Source organism: Argentina anserina, chromosome 4 (assembly GCF_933775445.1).
Source record: "Argentina anserina chromosome 4, drPotAnse1.1, whole genome shotgun sequence".
Classification (NCBI taxonomy): domain Eukaryota; kingdom Viridiplantae; phylum Streptophyta; class Magnoliopsida; order Rosales; family Rosaceae; genus Argentina; species Argentina anserina.
Window position 1 is genome coordinate 17,856,132 of NC_065875.1, and position 18,265 is coordinate 17,874,396.

At 40.5% G+C, this 18,265-nt stretch overlaps 2 protein-coding genes across 2 annotated transcripts; both read left to right on the forward strand.

Annotated features, from left to right (window-relative positions):
* Positions 1 to 737: 737 nt before the first annotated feature.
* On the forward strand, positions 738 to 2,597 carry LOC126790379 (probable WRKY transcription factor 48). The gene is made up of 3 exons (XM_050516595.1): positions 738 to 1,366; positions 1,547 to 1,690; positions 1,803 to 2,597. The coding sequence occupies exons 1-3, from the start codon at positions 849 to 851 to the stop codon at positions 2,275 to 2,277; spliced, it is 1,137 nt and encodes a 378-aa protein (XP_050372552.1). The 5' UTR covers positions 738 to 848; the 3' UTR covers positions 2,278 to 2,597.
* A 9,324-nt stretch (positions 2,598 to 11,921) lies between these two features.
* On the forward strand, positions 11,922 to 13,268 carry LOC126790386 (peroxidase 40-like). Its single transcript, XM_050516599.1, is given in 5 exon segments — positions 11,922 to 12,176; positions 12,250 to 12,441; positions 12,527 to 12,654; positions 12,656 to 12,690; positions 12,865 to 13,268. Coding segments are annotated over 5 exon segments (1,014 nt in total).
* Positions 13,269 to 18,265: the final 4,997 nt, after the last annotated feature.

Genomic DNA, 18,265 nt, shown 5'->3' on the forward strand with positions numbered 1-18,265 from the left:
AAAAAACCCATAAGTTTTAGTGAAAGAAATCGAAGAATATATCTGTGAACAAATACATGAAGGCATGCAAACTTTTTGCACTATTTTATTTTAATAGTCTTGTGAACCCACTGATATGGATTGTAACCGATATACAATAAAGTAAAACGGAAGAAATGAAGCAATTTCATAACAAGAGTTTGGTCAAAGTACGAGGGTGGCTATCACAAACTCAAGTCTCTCCACAGAATTTAGAGTATTTTGCCGATCCCCTAAAATTTGTTTTTAATCAAAAACTTCTTTATTTGGGATCCAAATATCTAAAAAGAAATTTAAATGGCGAAGCCGCGCAAAAAAAAAAGAACAGAGGCCTCCAATCCCCCCCATGTGGTTTAACCAAACTCCCACCCCCCCACCCCCCCCCCCCCCCCCCCCGCGTCCCCATTGTCCCCATTTCCACACTTGCACCGGCTTAACCAGTCAAAAATCCGCGTCTAGCACCCTACTCGGGTCCCATCCCCGCCCGCATTTAATGCTCGTCACCGTCCCAACCCGTCGACAGACTCCGTACCGTACAACTCCCCCCCCGACCGACACCCGCCGGTCATCTCTCTTTGGCGACGAAGAAGAGAAGTGGGAAACCAGGGCCGAGCTGTTCTCCAAAATCTCATTTCACATTCCACGCCAATTCCCCAAAATACCCTTGTCAAACCACATTTAGCACCCCAAACAAAAAAAATATCAAACACTCTCACACACTCGCCTTCTCTCTCATCTCTCTCTCTTCTGCTCCTTCTATCTCTCTCATTCTTGGAGAACAAGTTCAAATGGGAGAGAAGAATATGTGCTTTTGATTATTCAAAAATCTCATGGATGGTAGACAAGAGCTGAGAAACAACAACACCACCGATCCTCCTCCTTCTTCTTATTCCTCGATGGCCAACTCAACACTCTTCTCCGATCAAGATATTCCGATGTTTCCCAACACCGCCTTCTCTTCACTCTCCGGCATCTTCGACCCCGAAGCAGAACGGAGCTCCTTCCTAGACCTCCTCAGCAACTCGGACTGCGCTTCTTTCTTCGATTTCGGGACCCAAACAACGACGACGCCGGCTGACTCGTTGATGATGATGGTGCCACCTCAGCAGCTAAGAGTAGTACAAGCAGAGCAGCAGCTTCCGTCGCCGGTGTCATCTACAGTGCCGGATAGTGGGAATAACTCTGAGGCTCTGAACTCCAGTGCTACTACTGCTCCTACTACGCCCAACTCGTCTTCGATCTCGTCGTCGTCGAATGAAGCTCATGCGGCGAATCATAATGAGGAGCAAACCACGACAAAAGCAGGACATGAGGAAGAAGACCAAGATCCGGACAAGACCCAGAAACAGTAAGCTTCATTTCCACGCCTTTGTTTCACTCGACCAAATCTTTCGATTATCTGTTGTGTTTTGAGGTTTTGATTTCCGTGATTGTATTCCGATTTTTATGGTGAAAAAAAGAGAGGAAAAGAGTAGTAGTGAAGTTGCTAATTTGTTTGTGTTTGTTTAATGGGGTTTTGACTAATCAGATTGAAACCGAAAAAGAAGAACCAGAAGAGGCAGAGGGAGCCGAGATTCGCGTTCATGACCAAGAGCGAGGTCGATAACCTAGACGACGGGTACAGATGGCGCAAGTACGGCCAAAAAGCTGTCAAGAACAGCCCTTATCCAAGGTAACGTACACCACCGAAAGCCCCAAATCCGCTTCGAAAACAAGTCATTCTAGTATGCTAGTCAATAAATGCATCACGTTTTTTATGTGGGTTTTGGGTTTTGTTATTACAGGAGCTACTATCGTTGCACCACAGCTGGTTGCGGTGTGAAGAAGAGGGTGGAGAGGTCCTCTGACGACCCTTCGATTGTGGTGACGACTTACGAGGGGCAGCACACGCACCCGAGCCCAATCACGCCGCGCGGCAGCATGGGGATGGCGCCACTGCCGTCGGAGCTGTCCGGTCATGTGTTCTCTGGTTCGGGCTATGGCATTCCTCATCAATATCAGCAGCAGCAACAGCAACAGCATTTGCACTCTTACATATATAACTCTTCGCCTTCGTTGAACATTACTACCACCACCACCTCGTCAGCGCCATCCTATAATTTCAACCCGGCTTTGTTTCCTGGTTTGTTTCAAGAGAGATATAATAACATTGGCGGTCATAATTTCTCTAATTCGGCTGCTTCTAATTTGCTTAGAGACCATGGACTTCTTCAGGATATGTTGCCATCGCAGATTCGGAAAGAGACTAAGGAAGAGTAGGAGGAAGGATTTTGATGATTTGTTTATGTGTTTCCTGGTATGTACGTAATTCTCTAACTGATGACTACTTCTCTGTTGGGGTTCATCTTTAGAAAGACTAAGCATTCGGTCAGTACGTGCTTTATGATCATATCGATCGCCATTATCGCTCTGTAAAATTAATCTCTAGTAGTACTCGATCACTAGCCTTTTGGGGGACTAGTAGTTTCCGAACTCTCTATCTTGAGCTAGTTTTAATGTTATTCTTTGTACTTAGAGATGATATATATATCTTCATGGAGTTATTAATTAATTTATTTATTAATGGGTTTTGTGTATCATTTCTGATTCATTCCTTTCAGCTATTTTCCATGGATCTTCTTCTTCTTCATCGTCTCCGATCATTTGATCTGTTCCTCTTTCTCTCGGCCTTCTTCTGTGTTCTGGTTTGGAGCCAGGCTTGAATAATCAAGAGCCAGGCTTGACAAGAGGGTAACTTTATCAGAACAGAATAGGTTAGAGGGTTAGGGTTTTTACACTGGGGTGGTTAAGTCCATTTCTACCTTGTTCATCTAACTATATGGGGAAAAGGTGGACTGTAGAATGAACTTGAAACTTGATCCTACTTTTGGATTCAGTAATATCAGTTGTGGGAAAACCCTAAAGGTAGGAATCGTAGGATAGGAATATTATTATGAAAACTTAGTCTATATACATAGCTATTACTTAAAGTTCGAGCATGCATGGATGGAGGTGCAATATAACTTTCTTATTAATGACATTCTTTCTGTGAAAGTTAGAGTTATGGGTTTATGGAAGAATGAAATGATCAACTTCTTGGTAAAGAAAGATGATAATTAATATGGTGTTATTGATTTGAAGGGATATGGTGTGAGATTGGGTTGCTTCTAGTAGAGTTGAAGATATATGGGTTTTGTCACCAATTGGAGTTCTTCAAGTATTGGCCATATCGCATTGTCTATAGATATCACCCTAGGTATGTTATTTAATTCTTTGCTACTTAAAAGCCGTATAAGACTTGAGGCAATATAGATTATGTCTAAGTTGTAGGAGTAATTATTCTGTGTACCCGTCATACCACGTGATACTGTCATGTTGTGTACTCAGCTAATCATATTACGTCATGGTATAATTAACATGCACGCGTTAAAGAGAAATTATTATTATTATTATATATATCCGTCACATATCCCATGTGGCGTACCTCCTTAATGTTATTAGTCCATTTTTACTGTGATTGTTTCTTATTGGTTCTTATATGAAATAAACTTATGTCATTTTCACCGCGTGTATGTTAATTATACAATAGCGTAATATGATTGATTAGGTACACCACATGGCAGTGGCACGTGGTTTGGTGGGTACACAGAATAATTACTCCGCGATGAAAATGACAAAAGTTTATTTACATATAAGAACCAATCAAAAACAATCACAGTAAAAATTAGTCGAATAACATTAAGGGGGTACATCACGTGAGATATGTGGCGAGTATATATAATAATTTCTCCTAAACTGTATTTATAGAACGCGATGATCGATCATTATGTGCATGAAAACTAGCAGCTAACTTGAACCGCACCATGCAAAGATGTACTTGCCTAATCCATCGAATGCAACGCTGAACATTACATGCACACGCGCTAATTAACACGTATATATTAGACTTTTAGTAGCAGAGATTGAGTGATCAGGACTATGCATAATAAAAGAGTGATTATTCAATCTTTAGAAGAAGATAACTGCTCATGCAGGCTTATACAACATCGTATAAATTACAGCTCTATCTTTAAAGAGAGGATGCCTGAGAAACAATTCATCGACGCAACTGCAGCCATGTTGGAGCTCGGGACTCGGGAGCCTCCGCAACTCTTAGGGCAACTCCAACTATGGTTCTATAAACCAAGACTGGTCCTATAATTGAGAAATTCATCTCCAACAAGCAAATATAGGGGGTGCTAGTCTCCGACATATAGCACTCGGTCATATTTGAAGTCTTATATCTAAGCCAATTCTAATACCAAGATTTAATCAATTTGTGGGTCTTGCATCCATTTGAAGTATATTAAGTATAACACCCCATATAATAAGACCTTATTGTTAGAGATGAGATATAAGACTCATGAAAAACATGTTAAAATGAAAATATCACCTCTAAATAAAACTTATTGTTAGAGTTGTCCTTATATCTCTTGATCTCCGCCACGGGCATGGGGTAGGGTGTGTGTAGTTATAGCAAATACGAGTATGTACATGCATTCTTATCCATAATTGTACGTACGTTAAAAATATACAAATTGTGGGTTAGGATCGAAGAACATGCAAGATTTAAAGTATAACGTACTATACCCTAGTGGCATTTCAAAATCAGACAAAGTTAAGCCGAAAACGCGTAGCAGGGTAAGCGTGTACAATTGCAGGTCTTTTAAGAATAGAGGTCTTACGCAAATGTCTCATGGACTGGACAAGTTCCTTTCTTTCTCTACCTGCAGTGTCCTCAACCCGAGGGAAACTACTGCTTCAAAGTTTGTCAAGTTTAATATTATAGCTTCTACTTTTCTCTTAAGTTTCGAGTTCTGGATCGAGAATATTTGACTTTGCGCTAGAGTACTAGATTGTCTGCACGCACTGCAGGCAGTTTTTTTATGGGTTCAAATGTGAAATCAGATCCCCAAGAAACATGCGTCCATGGCAGTACACAAGATAGATTGCAGTCTTCGTCATTTAACTTGTACCCGTTCTGAGTTCTTTATATTACGAATTTACGATAGTTGTTGAAGTCTTCACACTGGCTAGGGAGCTCAAAGTTTTAACTTAGTGCCACCCAGATAGTCAGATATATGCTAATATGCCTAAAGAAACACCAAGAAGGGGGTCTCTCTCTTTTTACATGCAAAGAAAATTGAAGTGTGTTGGAGATTCTTTGTGTACATGCATAGATTCAAACTCCATGGGAATATGCTTCAATATGATTAGTTCGATGCCCATTACTTGAGTCTTCTGCCACCCTATAACCTCGAATTTTTCTGATCAGGTTCTGTTCTGAGTGCTCTACACAGTCCCAAGTCTAGCTGTATATACACAACACTAAAGGGAGCGATTAGACTTCAAAGATATGGCCTTCAGATATCTCTGCCGGTGATTTAACTCACTAGTCAAAAGTAGATCCCTTATTATATTTGTAAATCCATATCTATTATCTCGAGTTACCTTATGAAAATTGACAGAGGCCAATTGGCTCTGTTAGTGACCAATATAAATCTCAGCTTTCTCCTCGCTTTCCATCAATAGATCACTCACATTTGGGCCAATCTTGATGAGAACCCAAACCTACTAGCAGATGTGATCATATGATATGTTGAATACCAGCCACATTTTTGACCTACATAGCTAATAGCATGTAGCTTCGATCTACTAAGGATGCTGAAAAATTATCACGACCAGCACTGCTCGATCTATTTGTACAATGTACGGGTGAGGCTGTGTTAGCATGAGTCAAATATTAGCACCGGATCTCACCAACCAAGCCGTAGTAATTGACAAATTATCTTTGGTTTCATACTTGTTAATTGGTAGCCTAGAATCCTATAAATACCCTGTAATTATTCATATCAAATATAAGTGATTGTAGCTTATTCTACTTGGTATCAGAGCAAACAAAAAAGGCTCTGTTTTTCTGGGTTTTTTTTCTTTTTTCCGGCAGACTTGTTTCTTTGGAGCTCCTGCTGCTCCTTTCTTCCCTGCCGGCCGCCCTCACTTCCGTCGAGCTCACACGTGCTATCCCACCAGACATCTGCTGGTCACTTCGCACGTATCCCGACGTTTTTCTCTTGTACTCTCACCGAGCCTACGTCGACGCCGCTCTCTACCCCGGCGCTGCTCTCTACCCCCCCCCCCCCGGGGCTGCTCTCTACCACTACCTTGGTAGCATCACTTTCGTCCACACGCCATCTCGGAGCCGACGCCATCTCGGAGCCGACGAACCTCGCTGTCACCGCCATCTCGGAGCCGACGCCATCTCCAGTCCGACGATCCTTGTCCGGCTCACCCGTTCCAGCCCACTCCTCCATCTCCGACGACGACCGGTGGACCGCTCCACGTTCTTCCCTCCGCCCCATCAAGTCACCGCCAGCCGGTATCACGCTCCGGCGTCGAGTTTTTTTTTTTTCCCGATCGAAGCATCTCCAAAACCTGCAGTCAATCCGGCCCGACCCGCATACGATCCGACCCGACCGCAGACGACCCGACCCGACCCGCAAACGACCCGACCCGACCCGCATACGACCCGGCCCGGCCCAGATTCAATCCGACCCACTCAAGCCCAGAATTGATACCTCTTTATTGGCAGTGTAGATACACCGCCAGTGCACGTGCACCCAAGACAGATTCTTATCAGTTTTTTGGTGTTTCCGCTGTATAATTCCTGATTCTTTTTTTTTATCTCCATTTCCTTTTTCAATGGGTTCTGGAGACGAATGTGATGTTCCGAAATTTGAGGTATCGGTTAAGAGTTCTGACAGTGGGTCCTTTGGGGGAACTAAACTCAATGGGACCAATTACCGCAAATGGAAGCGACTTATGACGGCTCATCTTCGAGGCATGCACAAGATGGGGCATGTAACCGGAATAACTAAAGCTCCCAGTGCAGATGATATTATTGCCTACACTAAGTGGGACGACGATGATGGTCTTGTGATGTCCGTCTTGTGGAAGGCTATGAACGAAGAGATAATTGATTTAGTGGAGGCATGTGACACTGGGCAGGCAATATGGCTGACACTTGAAGGTTTATATACTAATGACTCTGATTTCATACAGGTTCATGAGTTAATGTGCACCGCTTTGGCGATGCAACAAGATGGGCAACCGGTGGCGCAATATTTCACCAAACTAAGAAATATTTGGGCTGAGATTGATGTGAAACGTCCTTGCATGATCAAACATCAGGAGGATATTATTTGGTACCAACGTGAGAAGGAGCTTGAGCGAGTTCACCATTTCCTGAAAGGTCTTGATACTAAACATAACAATGCGAATGGGGAATTGCTCCGCCAGACCGAGCCACCTAGCTTAATTACAGCTTTCACATATATCCGTAAGGATGAATCTCAGCAGAACAGCCTTCATCAGACACAAGTTGAAGTTTCCAGCCTTACTATTCGTGCTAGATCTTCAGCACCGCCCCTTCAGCAAGCCACTTCATCGTCACTTCATCACCGAGGACCACCACCAGGTTTCGGGAATCAGCCCCGCCCTCCTTGCTCTTATTGTCAAGATACAAACCATGCTCGTGCAACCTGTTGGAAGTTGTATCCACACCTTAGGCCCCAAAGGCCTAATTATCGTCCTAAAGCCAAAGCAGCTATTCAACTAGTCCAGGAACCAGATATTTATGGTGTGGTTGGACACGATCATCATACAGCAGGAGGAGTAACACCCACAGCATCAATAGCTGGTCGTGGTAAGATTGGTATGACTTTACATATTTCTCACTTTGGTGGTTTTGATACATGGATTATTGATTCTGGTGCGTCCGATCATATGACTTATGACAAATCTTATTTTACTATATTATCTCCTCCACCAGTACCATATGTTACTAATGCTAATGGTGAGGCATTCCCCGTATTAGGGAAATGGTCAGTTCGTATTACTCCCACAATAGAGCTTCACAATGTGTTATATGTACCTGCTTTATCTCATCACTTGATATCGGTCCCACAATTAAACACTGAAGCTAAGTGCTCTGTGACATTTTTTCCCATGTATGTGATATTTCAGGATCTTCTCACCGGGGAGTTAATTGGTCGGGGGTATCTACGGGGCAGGTTGTTTCATCTGGATCAGACATATGCGGGAGAGAAACCAGGGGCACAGTCCCGGATCGCTTTACTCTCCACTTCTGATAAGCTAAGTGAAGTTTGGTTATGGCATCGTCGCTTGGGGCATCCTTCATTTAGTGTTATGAAAAAATCCATGCCTACTTTGTTTATTGGTATGGATGAGTCAGTTTTTCGTTGTGAAACATGTGTTTTAGGCAAGAGTCATCGGTCTACTTATTCCCCTAGTACTTCTAATAAAAGTATCATTCCTTTTGAATTAATTCATTCTGATGTTTGGGGACCCTCCAAAGAGTCTACTGTTTCGGGAATGCAGTATTATGTGTCATTTATTGATGATTGCACACGTCTTTCATGGATTGTCCTTCTGAAAACCAAAAATGAGGTTTTTTCGGCTTTTCAAGCCCTCTATACCATTGTCCAAACACAATATAATGCCACAATAAAAATTTTTCGTTCTGATAATGGGGGGAATATGTAAATCGTGTCTTTCAGGAGTTCTTTAACGCACATGGCATTGTTCATCAAACAACGTGTCCTTACACACCTGAGCAGAATGGAGTTTCCGAAAGAAAAAATCGTCATTTACTTGAAATGGCTCGGTGTATTCTCTTTAGTGCCCATATGCCTAAATACCTTTGGGGTGATGCTGTCATAACTTCTGCTCACCTCATTAATCGTCTTCCATCTCGTGTCCTTGAAGGCAAAGTTCCATATGAGGTGCTTGCATCCCATGTTTCCTTACCCTCTTTTCATAATCTTCCCGCCCGTGTTTTTGGTTGTGTTGCTTTTGTCCATCTTCCAAAACATCAGAGGTCTAAGTTGGATGCCCGAGCGGTTAAATGTGTGTTTGTTGGATACGGAGGGCATCAGAAAGGGTACAGGTGCTATCATCCACCTACCAGAAAGTATTATGTCACTATGGATGTTACTTTCTTTGAGGACATGAGCTATTTCACGTCTTCTGATACTGCCCTTCAGGGGGAGATTTCATATTTTGAAGAGCTATATCATGGAAATGGGGAGACAAGTCAGCCAGGAGATATGGTGACAAATTCGGTTGAGATTACTGATGATTCTGGTATAGTCACTCCAGAGATTCAGGTACCAGAAGGTGAGAGTACACCCTCCCCTACTGTTGTTTATATCCCTGACCAACGTTCCCCTGTTACAGAAGATCACTCATCTGAGGTTAGTCATTCTATTAGGGCTAATACTAGTGAAGCTAATAGTAGACAATATGTCTTGCCAAATAGGTCTACTCGAGGTCAGCCAACAAAAACATATGAACCTACCCTTCAGGCTAAAGCTAAGTATCCTGTGGCAAATTTTATGTCTACCAAAAGATTGTCTAAGTCATATGAATCATTTGTGAATCAAATTTCTGCTGTATCAATACCTAACAAAGTGCAGGATGCATTGGGAGATCCAAAATGGAGAAAAGCGATGGAAGAAGAGATGGAAGCATTACAGAAGAACAATACTTGGGAGCTTGTATCTCCACCACATGGCAAGAAGGCAGTGGGATGTCGTTGGGTGTTTACAGTGAAGCATAATCCAAATGGGTCAGTAAGCCGGTATAAAGCACGCCTAGTAGCAAAAGGGTTCACCCAAACATATGGCATAGACTATGATGAGACATTTGCACCTGTTGCAAAGATGAACACTATTCGGGTATTGCTCTCTTTTGCTGCTACTTTAAACTGGTCACTTAGACAATTTGATGTTAAGAATGCATTCCTTCATGGAGAACTTACAGAAGAAGTGTATATGGATCTTCCTCCTGGATATGTGGCAGCTTCTCCAGATAACTTTGTATGCAGATTAAGAAAGTCTTTGTATGGTCTTAAACAGTCTCCTCGTGCTTGGTTTGGAAGATTTTCACAATTCATGAAGAAAATTGGCTACAAGCAGAGTAATTCAAATCACACATTATTTCTCAAACACTAACAAGGGAAGGTAACAGCCCTAATTATATATGTTGACGATATGGTAGTTACTGGTAATGATACTATTGAGATGGATAGATTACAGAAGCAGCTAGCTACAGAGTTTGAGATGAAAGACTTAGGAACACTCAAGTACTTCTTGGGCATTGAGGTAGCCCGGGGAAGTGATGGTATCTATCTATGTCAGAGAAAGTACATCCTTGATCTACTAACAGAAACATGTATGTTGGATTGCACTCCAATTGATACTCCTATTGAGCAGAACCATCGGTTAGCAGAGTACCCAGATCAGGTGCCTACTGACAAGACTCGTTATCAGAGGATAGTTGGACGCCTGATTTATTTATCACATACCAGACCAGATCTTGCATATGCAGTAAGTGTAGTGAGTCAGTTCATGCATAATCCCAGTATGGATCACATGGATGCTGTTGTGAGGATTTTGAGGTACTTGAAGTCAGCTCCAGGGAGAGGAGTGATGTTTTCTAAACACAACAATATCATTGAGGTTTGTGGTTTCACAGATGCAGACTGGGCTGGAAATATTACAGATCGGAGATCCACATCAGGGTATTTTACCTTTGTTGGAGGTAATCTTGTTACTTGGAAGAGTAAGAAACAAAAGGTGGTAGCTCGATCTAGTGCTGAAGCAGAATACAGAGGTATGGCTCAGGGAGTATGCGAGTTGTTATGGCTTAGAAATTTGCTACAAGATTTGGGTGTTAAGCCTAAGTGTGCTATGCAGCTGTACTGTGACAACAAGGCAGCTATTGATATTTCACAGAATCCTGTATAACATGATCGTACAAAGCATGTGGAGGTTGATCGTCACTTTATAAAGGAGAAGCTAGATGCTGAGACCATTAGCTTTCCTTTTGTTCCTTCAGAAGATCAACTTGCAGATATACTCACAAAAGGAGGGTCTAAGAAGGCTTTTTATGACTCACTTAGCAAATTGGGCATGGTCGATGTGTATGCACCAACTTGAGGGGGAGTGTTAGCATGAGTCAAATATTAGCACCGGATCTCACCAACCAAGCCGTAGTAATTGACAAATTATCTTTGGTTTCATACTTGTTAATTGGTAGCCTAGAATCCTATAAATACCCTGTAATTATTCATATCAAATATAAGTGATTGTAGCTTATTCTACTGGCTGTACCTATAGGTTTGTTTGACATCGATAAACATGATATATAACTTGGCAAGAATTGAATTTGGACCTTTGCTACGTACCACGGTACCACCAATTTTTTCCACCACTAAATTTGATTCCCATATGGCTTTGAGTTTTTCCTATTAATATAAATTTACATACTAATTATGTCATAGTATCAAATTCTTTGAGCGCAATTAAGCTCAACAAACAGTCACTATCCTAGCTGTTAGGAAGTTACTTCCTGCACTGACAAGGCCCCAAAAAATCACATTATTCGGTTGATGATATGTCCCTCATTCTTAGTTTGCTTTAATTCTAACTAAGATTAATGATCCATAATTATTCCAGAATAATAATTTAATTAGATTCTTGCATTTATCAAAAGCAGATCAAATCTTATGTACGTATACCAGAGAGAGGAGCTGATTGCATGTGATGAAAGAGTATGAAGAAGGAAGCGCGCACATGGCATTAGGTAGGCACATTTGCTCATCGATCACCACAGAGTAGCTAGTGAGTACTCACTACTGACCTATTCTAAGGCTTACTTGACTATGTCTTCTTAACTAACACCAAACCTCATTGACCCGGTCTGCTCTTTGATACTGAACCCTCCCAAGCTACCTCTCTATATATAATAGACACTAATTCAGTCTCACATGCACAACCCATCAGACTAGTGTAGAATATTCCAAGATGGCCGCGAAGTACTTGGCTCTACTATCACTGTTGCTCAATGCTGCAGTTGTGTTTTCAACTGTGCCGAAAACCACCAGCGAAGGAGGAGGGTATGGTGATGATTATGGTGCTCAACCAGGGAAAAATGATGTGTCTAATTTCTGTCCCGAGGCAGAGGCGATAATATTCTCTCGGGTCCAAGAAGCGGTTTTCGAGGACTCCAGAATGGCAGCCTCTCTACTTCGCCTCCATTTCCACGACTGCTTTGTTAATGTATGTTGTTTAGCTTGTATTGCTTGTAACATTATCATTTTGTTTGTAATATGATGAGAGTTTGCTTGTGCAGGGTTGTGATGCTTCAGTGTTGCTAGATGACACTGTCAACTTTGTAGGTGAAAAGACAGCAGCACCTAACGTGAATTCTCTGAGGGGTTTTGACGTCATTGATGCGATTAAATCAGACCTCGAACTTGTTTGCCCCCAAACAGTTTCGTGTGCCGACATTCTTGCTACTGCCGCCCGAGATTCTGTTGTTCTGGTTTGTATTTCTTTGCTCAAGTGTTGGTGGTATTCTTCAGGTATGGGGTTTTGATTAACAGTGTGAGAAGTTGATGAATTTTCAGTCTGGTGGACCAAGCTGGGATGTTCAAATGGGAAGAAGGGACAGCTTCACTGCTAGCAAATCATTAGCAAATAACAACATACCAGGCCCAAATTCCACTGTTGCAAACCTGGTTTCCAAGTTCCAGAATTAACCTTAATCTTAGGGACATGGTTGTGCTCTCTGGTATATAGTACTCTCAACTTTTGCTTTCAAACTTGAAAAGATAAAATAAAGAGCAAGAGAGGCATGGCATGAAAGCCAGAATCAAAGTCTCAACTGCTTGAGTCAATTTATTTGTTTCATTATATGCTTACGTGAAGAACAAGGAATCGTCTTACCAACTTTGCTCTTTGCTAGGTGCACACACAATGGGGAGAGCTAGGTGCACTACCTTCCGCGGGCGCCTACAAGCCGCTCCCACTGCAAATGCCCCAGATGCATCACTCGAGTTCGTTCAGTCCCTGCAGGAGCAGTGCTCCGGATCAAATAGCAACACAACACTTGCCAATCTTGACCTTGTAACCCCAGCAACGTTTGACAACCAGTATTATGTGAACCTTCTTTCGGGGCAAGGTTTGCTTCCTTCGGACCAGAACCTGGTCACAGGAGATGATCGGACCCATGAGCTTGTAGTTAATTACGCAGAGGATGTGGTTGCCTTCTTTGAGGACTTCAAAAACTCCATGATCAAAATGGGAAGCTTGGGAATGGGGACTGGGATTAATGGGGAGAATCGTTGGCATTGTCGATCTGTCAATTGATCTCTAAGCTCTACTTGGTGTTCACTTACTATAGTGGGATGCAATTATATATATGTGCTTCAGAGAGCTCCTACGTTAAAGATGGTGACTATGATGTTAGAGTTGTTTACCTGGGTGGCATATAGCAATTGTCAACACCTATCTAATTATTAGACTGTTATAAGTATGTTGCATCCCTGGTTTCATTTAAGTCAATTTCTTTGCTAATTAATACAATTATGTTTAACCTAGTTACTAGCCAGCCAGCAATTGAAAGTAGTCGAAGATCATGAAAAAAAACGAGTGGATGAAGAAACCGTTGACACTGGATCCCAATAGGCATTATATATCTCAAGAAACTTGGTCGCCTCGCAATAGCAATTGAAGATTTTTAGAGAAAGAGTTTAAGCGAAAAGCTAACTCTTGTATTGATAAAATCTTAATGAATACAATGAATCTAACTGCAATATATAACAGCAGCTAGGGAAAGAAAAAATTTACCAAAACTAGATTTACAAACAAATCTCCATGAATTAAGGAAAGCAAATATTCTCCTTAATTCAAGTGAGAGTGATACAGTGCAAGATATGGGAGTTGACAATGTTGCAGATACATCCTTATGCACATTGTATAAGGAGGCAAGTACAACCTAATCTCCACTACACCATACTCACATAAATCAACAGCCCCCCTCAAGCTGGTTTAAGAGGATTAATTGAACCAAGCTTGGAGAGGAATCATTGAAACTGAACTGAAGATAGAGCCTTGGTAAACATATCATCAATTTGATCTTCACTGCAAACATATAGAGTCTGAATCACATTGGCTTGAACTTGATCCCGAATGAAATGACTGTCGATCTCTATATGTTTGGTCCTTTCATGAAACACTGGATTTGCAGCTATATGCATAGCTGATTGATTGTCACAGTACATGGACACATGCTTGGAATTCTGAAACCTAATTCAGAAAGAAGAGCTTTCAACCAAATCAACTCACAAGCTAAATATGTCATTGCTCTATACTCAGCTTCAACACTTGATCGAGCAACAACAACCTGTGTTTTACTTTTCCAAATCACTGCATTGCCACCAACAAAAGTGCAAAAACCAGTAGTTGATTTCTTGTCTAATGCATTCCCTGCCCAGTCTTCATCAATATAGCCTATAATATCATGATGAGTATGCTTTTTCATATGAATTCCCCTGCCAATTGAACCTTTAAGATATCTTAACACCCTAGTAACCAGTTTCATATGCTCAGATGTAGGGGAATGCATATGCTGACTAACAAGGCTAATTGCAAAAGTAATATCAGGCCTGGTAATGGTGAGATAAATGAGTTTTCCAACAATTCTCTGATATGCAGTAATAGTAGATAATTTCTCACCATCATCAGTCAACTTCATCTTTACACTCAGGGGAGTTTGAGCAGGCTTACAATCAGACATCTTAACATCTTCAAGAAGATCCAAAGTGTATTTGCGCTGATTCATAAATACTCATTTGCTAGAACTTGCAACTTCAATTCCTAGGAAATATTTTTAAAATTCCCAGATCTTTAATTGCAAATTTATCTCTCAAAGCAGCCTTGAGAGCATTAATTTCATCCAAATTGTCACCTGTGACTATTAGATCATCATAAATCAAAACAACCAAGGTGCCAGCACTGCCTTGTCTCAAAAATAATGATGAATAAAAATAGCTTCTTTTAAAATTAGCCTTCAACAACACTGAACTTAACTTTCAATACCAAGCTCTTGGTGATTGTTTTAATCCATATATGGCTTTATGTAACTTGCAAACTAAGCCAAGTTTGGAAAAAGATGAGTGACCATGAGGTAACTTCATATAAACTTCTTCCAAATTTCCATGCAAAAAAGCATTCTTAACATCCATTAGATAAATATGCCAAGATTGATTAATTGCAAGAGAAATAAGAACTCTTACAACGTTCATTTTGGCCACTAGAGGAAAAGTTTCTTTTGTAATCAGCACCATAGGTTTGACTGAATCCTTGAGCCACCAATCTAGCCTTGCACCTTTCAACAGTGCCATCATACTAAAATTTGGTTTTGTAGATCCATCTGCAACCAACTGCCTTTTTTTCATTTGGAAGAGGCATGACACTCCAAGTATTATTGTCAGCAAGAGGTTTGATCTCCTCATTCATAGCCTTTCTCCATTTAGGGAATTTCATGGCTTCATCAAAAGTCCTAGGATCTTGAATACTGAACAATTGATTTTAAAAAGCAAATTGATGAGTAGAAAGCTTGTTGTAACTGACATAATCAGATACTGGATGCTTTGGAACATAGGTTCGGTAATCTTGCAGCCTTGGAGGAAGATTCCTAGTTTGAAGAGGATTTCTTCTAAGTTGAGTATGAAAATCATACTATTGAATCTCATTATTTTCATCGTGAGCATTTTCATGACTTGTTAGAATTGTCAGACTGCTCCAATTCATGATCATCAGAAGAATCACTTTCATTGTGGACAATAGGATCTGCAGAGATACATCTAGTAGTTTCAACAGAGATAGATGGAGCTAAACTACTAACATTAATGTTGAATTCCAACTGTAATTCAGCTTTAATCAAAGGTTGTTGGAAAAATGGGGTGTCCTCATCAAATATAGCATCTCTCAACACTTACATTTTTTTGGTTTTGGAATTGCCCATGAACACCAGTTTTTTAGCTTTGGGATCTAGCTTATCTTTGTCTTTTGGTTCAACCCTTACATAGCAAGTGCAACCAAACACTTTAAGATGAGACAGACCAATTTCTTGAGTACTTGCCAAGGAGATTGTGCATTTAACACTCTGGTAGGCAATATGTTAATAATGTAGATGGTTGTAAGAACCGCATAAGACCAGTACTTCTTAGGCACATTCATTTGAAACATCAAAGATCTTGTTTTTTTCCAACATATCCCTATTTTTCCTCTCAACAACTCCATTTTACTGAGGAGTGGCAACACAACTAGTCTCATGTATAATACCATTATTACTCAGATATCTTGCCATAGCATTATAGGTGTATTCAGCCCCATTATCAGATCTCAAGACTTGGATTTTTGAAGAAAATTGATTTGTCACCAGATTATAAAAATCAGTAGAAGCATTCATGAGTTCACTTTTGAGTTTTAGTAAATATACCCAAGTAACTTGAGAAAAATCATCAATGAACAAAGCATAATACTTAAATCCATTAACTGAATCAACAAGTGCGGGACCCCAAATATCAGAATGCACTAATTAGAAACAATGACTGATTCTTAACTAAGACAATCTGAAAGGAAGTCTAGAAAACTTAGAAGTTATACACACTTCACAGTGAAGTTGGCTATTACAAAAATTTGGAAATAAAGTGGACAACACTTTATTAGAAGGATGAGCCAAACGTTGATGTCATAGCCTTGCATCGACAACTGGATTGACACTGAGAGCTTGATAGAAACTTGAGGCTGCAACTGGGGATTTTGACAAATAGTACAGACCATCAAGAAAAAAACCTTCACCAATCCTCTTCTTGGTAATTTGGTCTTGAAACACAACACATTCTTTAGAAAAAAAATGGCTAGACATTTTAGAGTTTTAAGCAATTTGCTGACAGATAAGAGCTGGAAAGTAAAATCTGGAACATAGAAAATACAAGACTCAATGGTGTCTAATATAATTTTTAAATTTTCTTCTCCTAGTACTTAAACAGTTTTGTCATTAGCAATAGACACATTTGAAGGTGTGAAAATTTTTAAATCATGAAAGGACTTAAAGTTGTTTGACATATGGTCAGTAGCCCCAGAGTCAATGATCCAAACATCACCAGTCAAACTAGCTTTTAGAGCTGAAGAAAAAGCTTTGATTGTACCTGGCTTGCTCTTGCTACTAACATGATCATAATCAGCTAGAAACCCTGCAAATTTTCCATCCAAAGCTGTGGAAGTAGCTTCAGTGATATGAACCCCTTCATCTTTCTTGTTTTTCAAGTATGCAACAAAATCATTCAGCAGTACAGAGGGATTAGAAGTAAAATCAATAGAGCTGTTAGTTTCAGCATGGGTACTAGCCACATTTGCCTTGTGATTATTGAGACCAGACTTGCCTTTATTTTTGGACTTTGAATTTTTCTCAAACTTTGGTTTCAGCTCTGGATGCAAAATCCAACAAGTTTCCTCCATATGAGTACTTGAACCACAATAATTGCACTTTCAGTCAACTCTCTTCCCTTTAAAGCCTCCAAATTTTTGATCTGCAAAATATGCCCTTGCTTCATAACTACTAGCCTTGAATTCAACTTTCATAGCTTTTCTGCGAGTTTCCTCTCTGCGAAGAATGGTGCAAACATTTGTGAAAGTATAAAGCTTAGTATTCATCAGAAGATGACTTCTCACATCTTCATACTCAGGTCCAAGGCTTCCAAGTAACTGAAACACCTTATCTTCATATGCTATTTCCACTTGGATGTGAGACAACCTAAATGTTGAATAAAAGAATTTTCACCTTGTTGAATTTCAGCAATTTCTTGCATCAATTGATAAACATGTGCATCATTATTTTGATTACCATACATGGATTGCAATGACTTCCATAAATCTAGTGCAGAAGTACAAAATTCATAAATTTCTTGGATATGAGGCTCCATAGAATTGAGAATCCATGCTCTTACCACTTGATCCTTACTTAGCCATTCATCATAAATTGGATCAGTAACATCAGGTGCAGTGATGGTTCCCTTGATGTAGCCAATCCTTTTTCTGCCTCCTAATGCTAAAATAATAGCATTGGACCATCTGAGATAGTTGTATTCATTCAACTGAATAGTAACAAGTTTGCTATTAGTGTTGGGATCAACCTCGGACATGGATGATGATACCAGATCCGTCGAAATGGTTCCAAAGATGATTGGATGATCTTTAGGCATATTAGAGAGAAACAAATGCAAACATAAAATTTTGCGGACTGAAAAATCAGAGAGAGAGAGGCCTAATAAAGGTCCTGCTCTGATACCATGAAGATT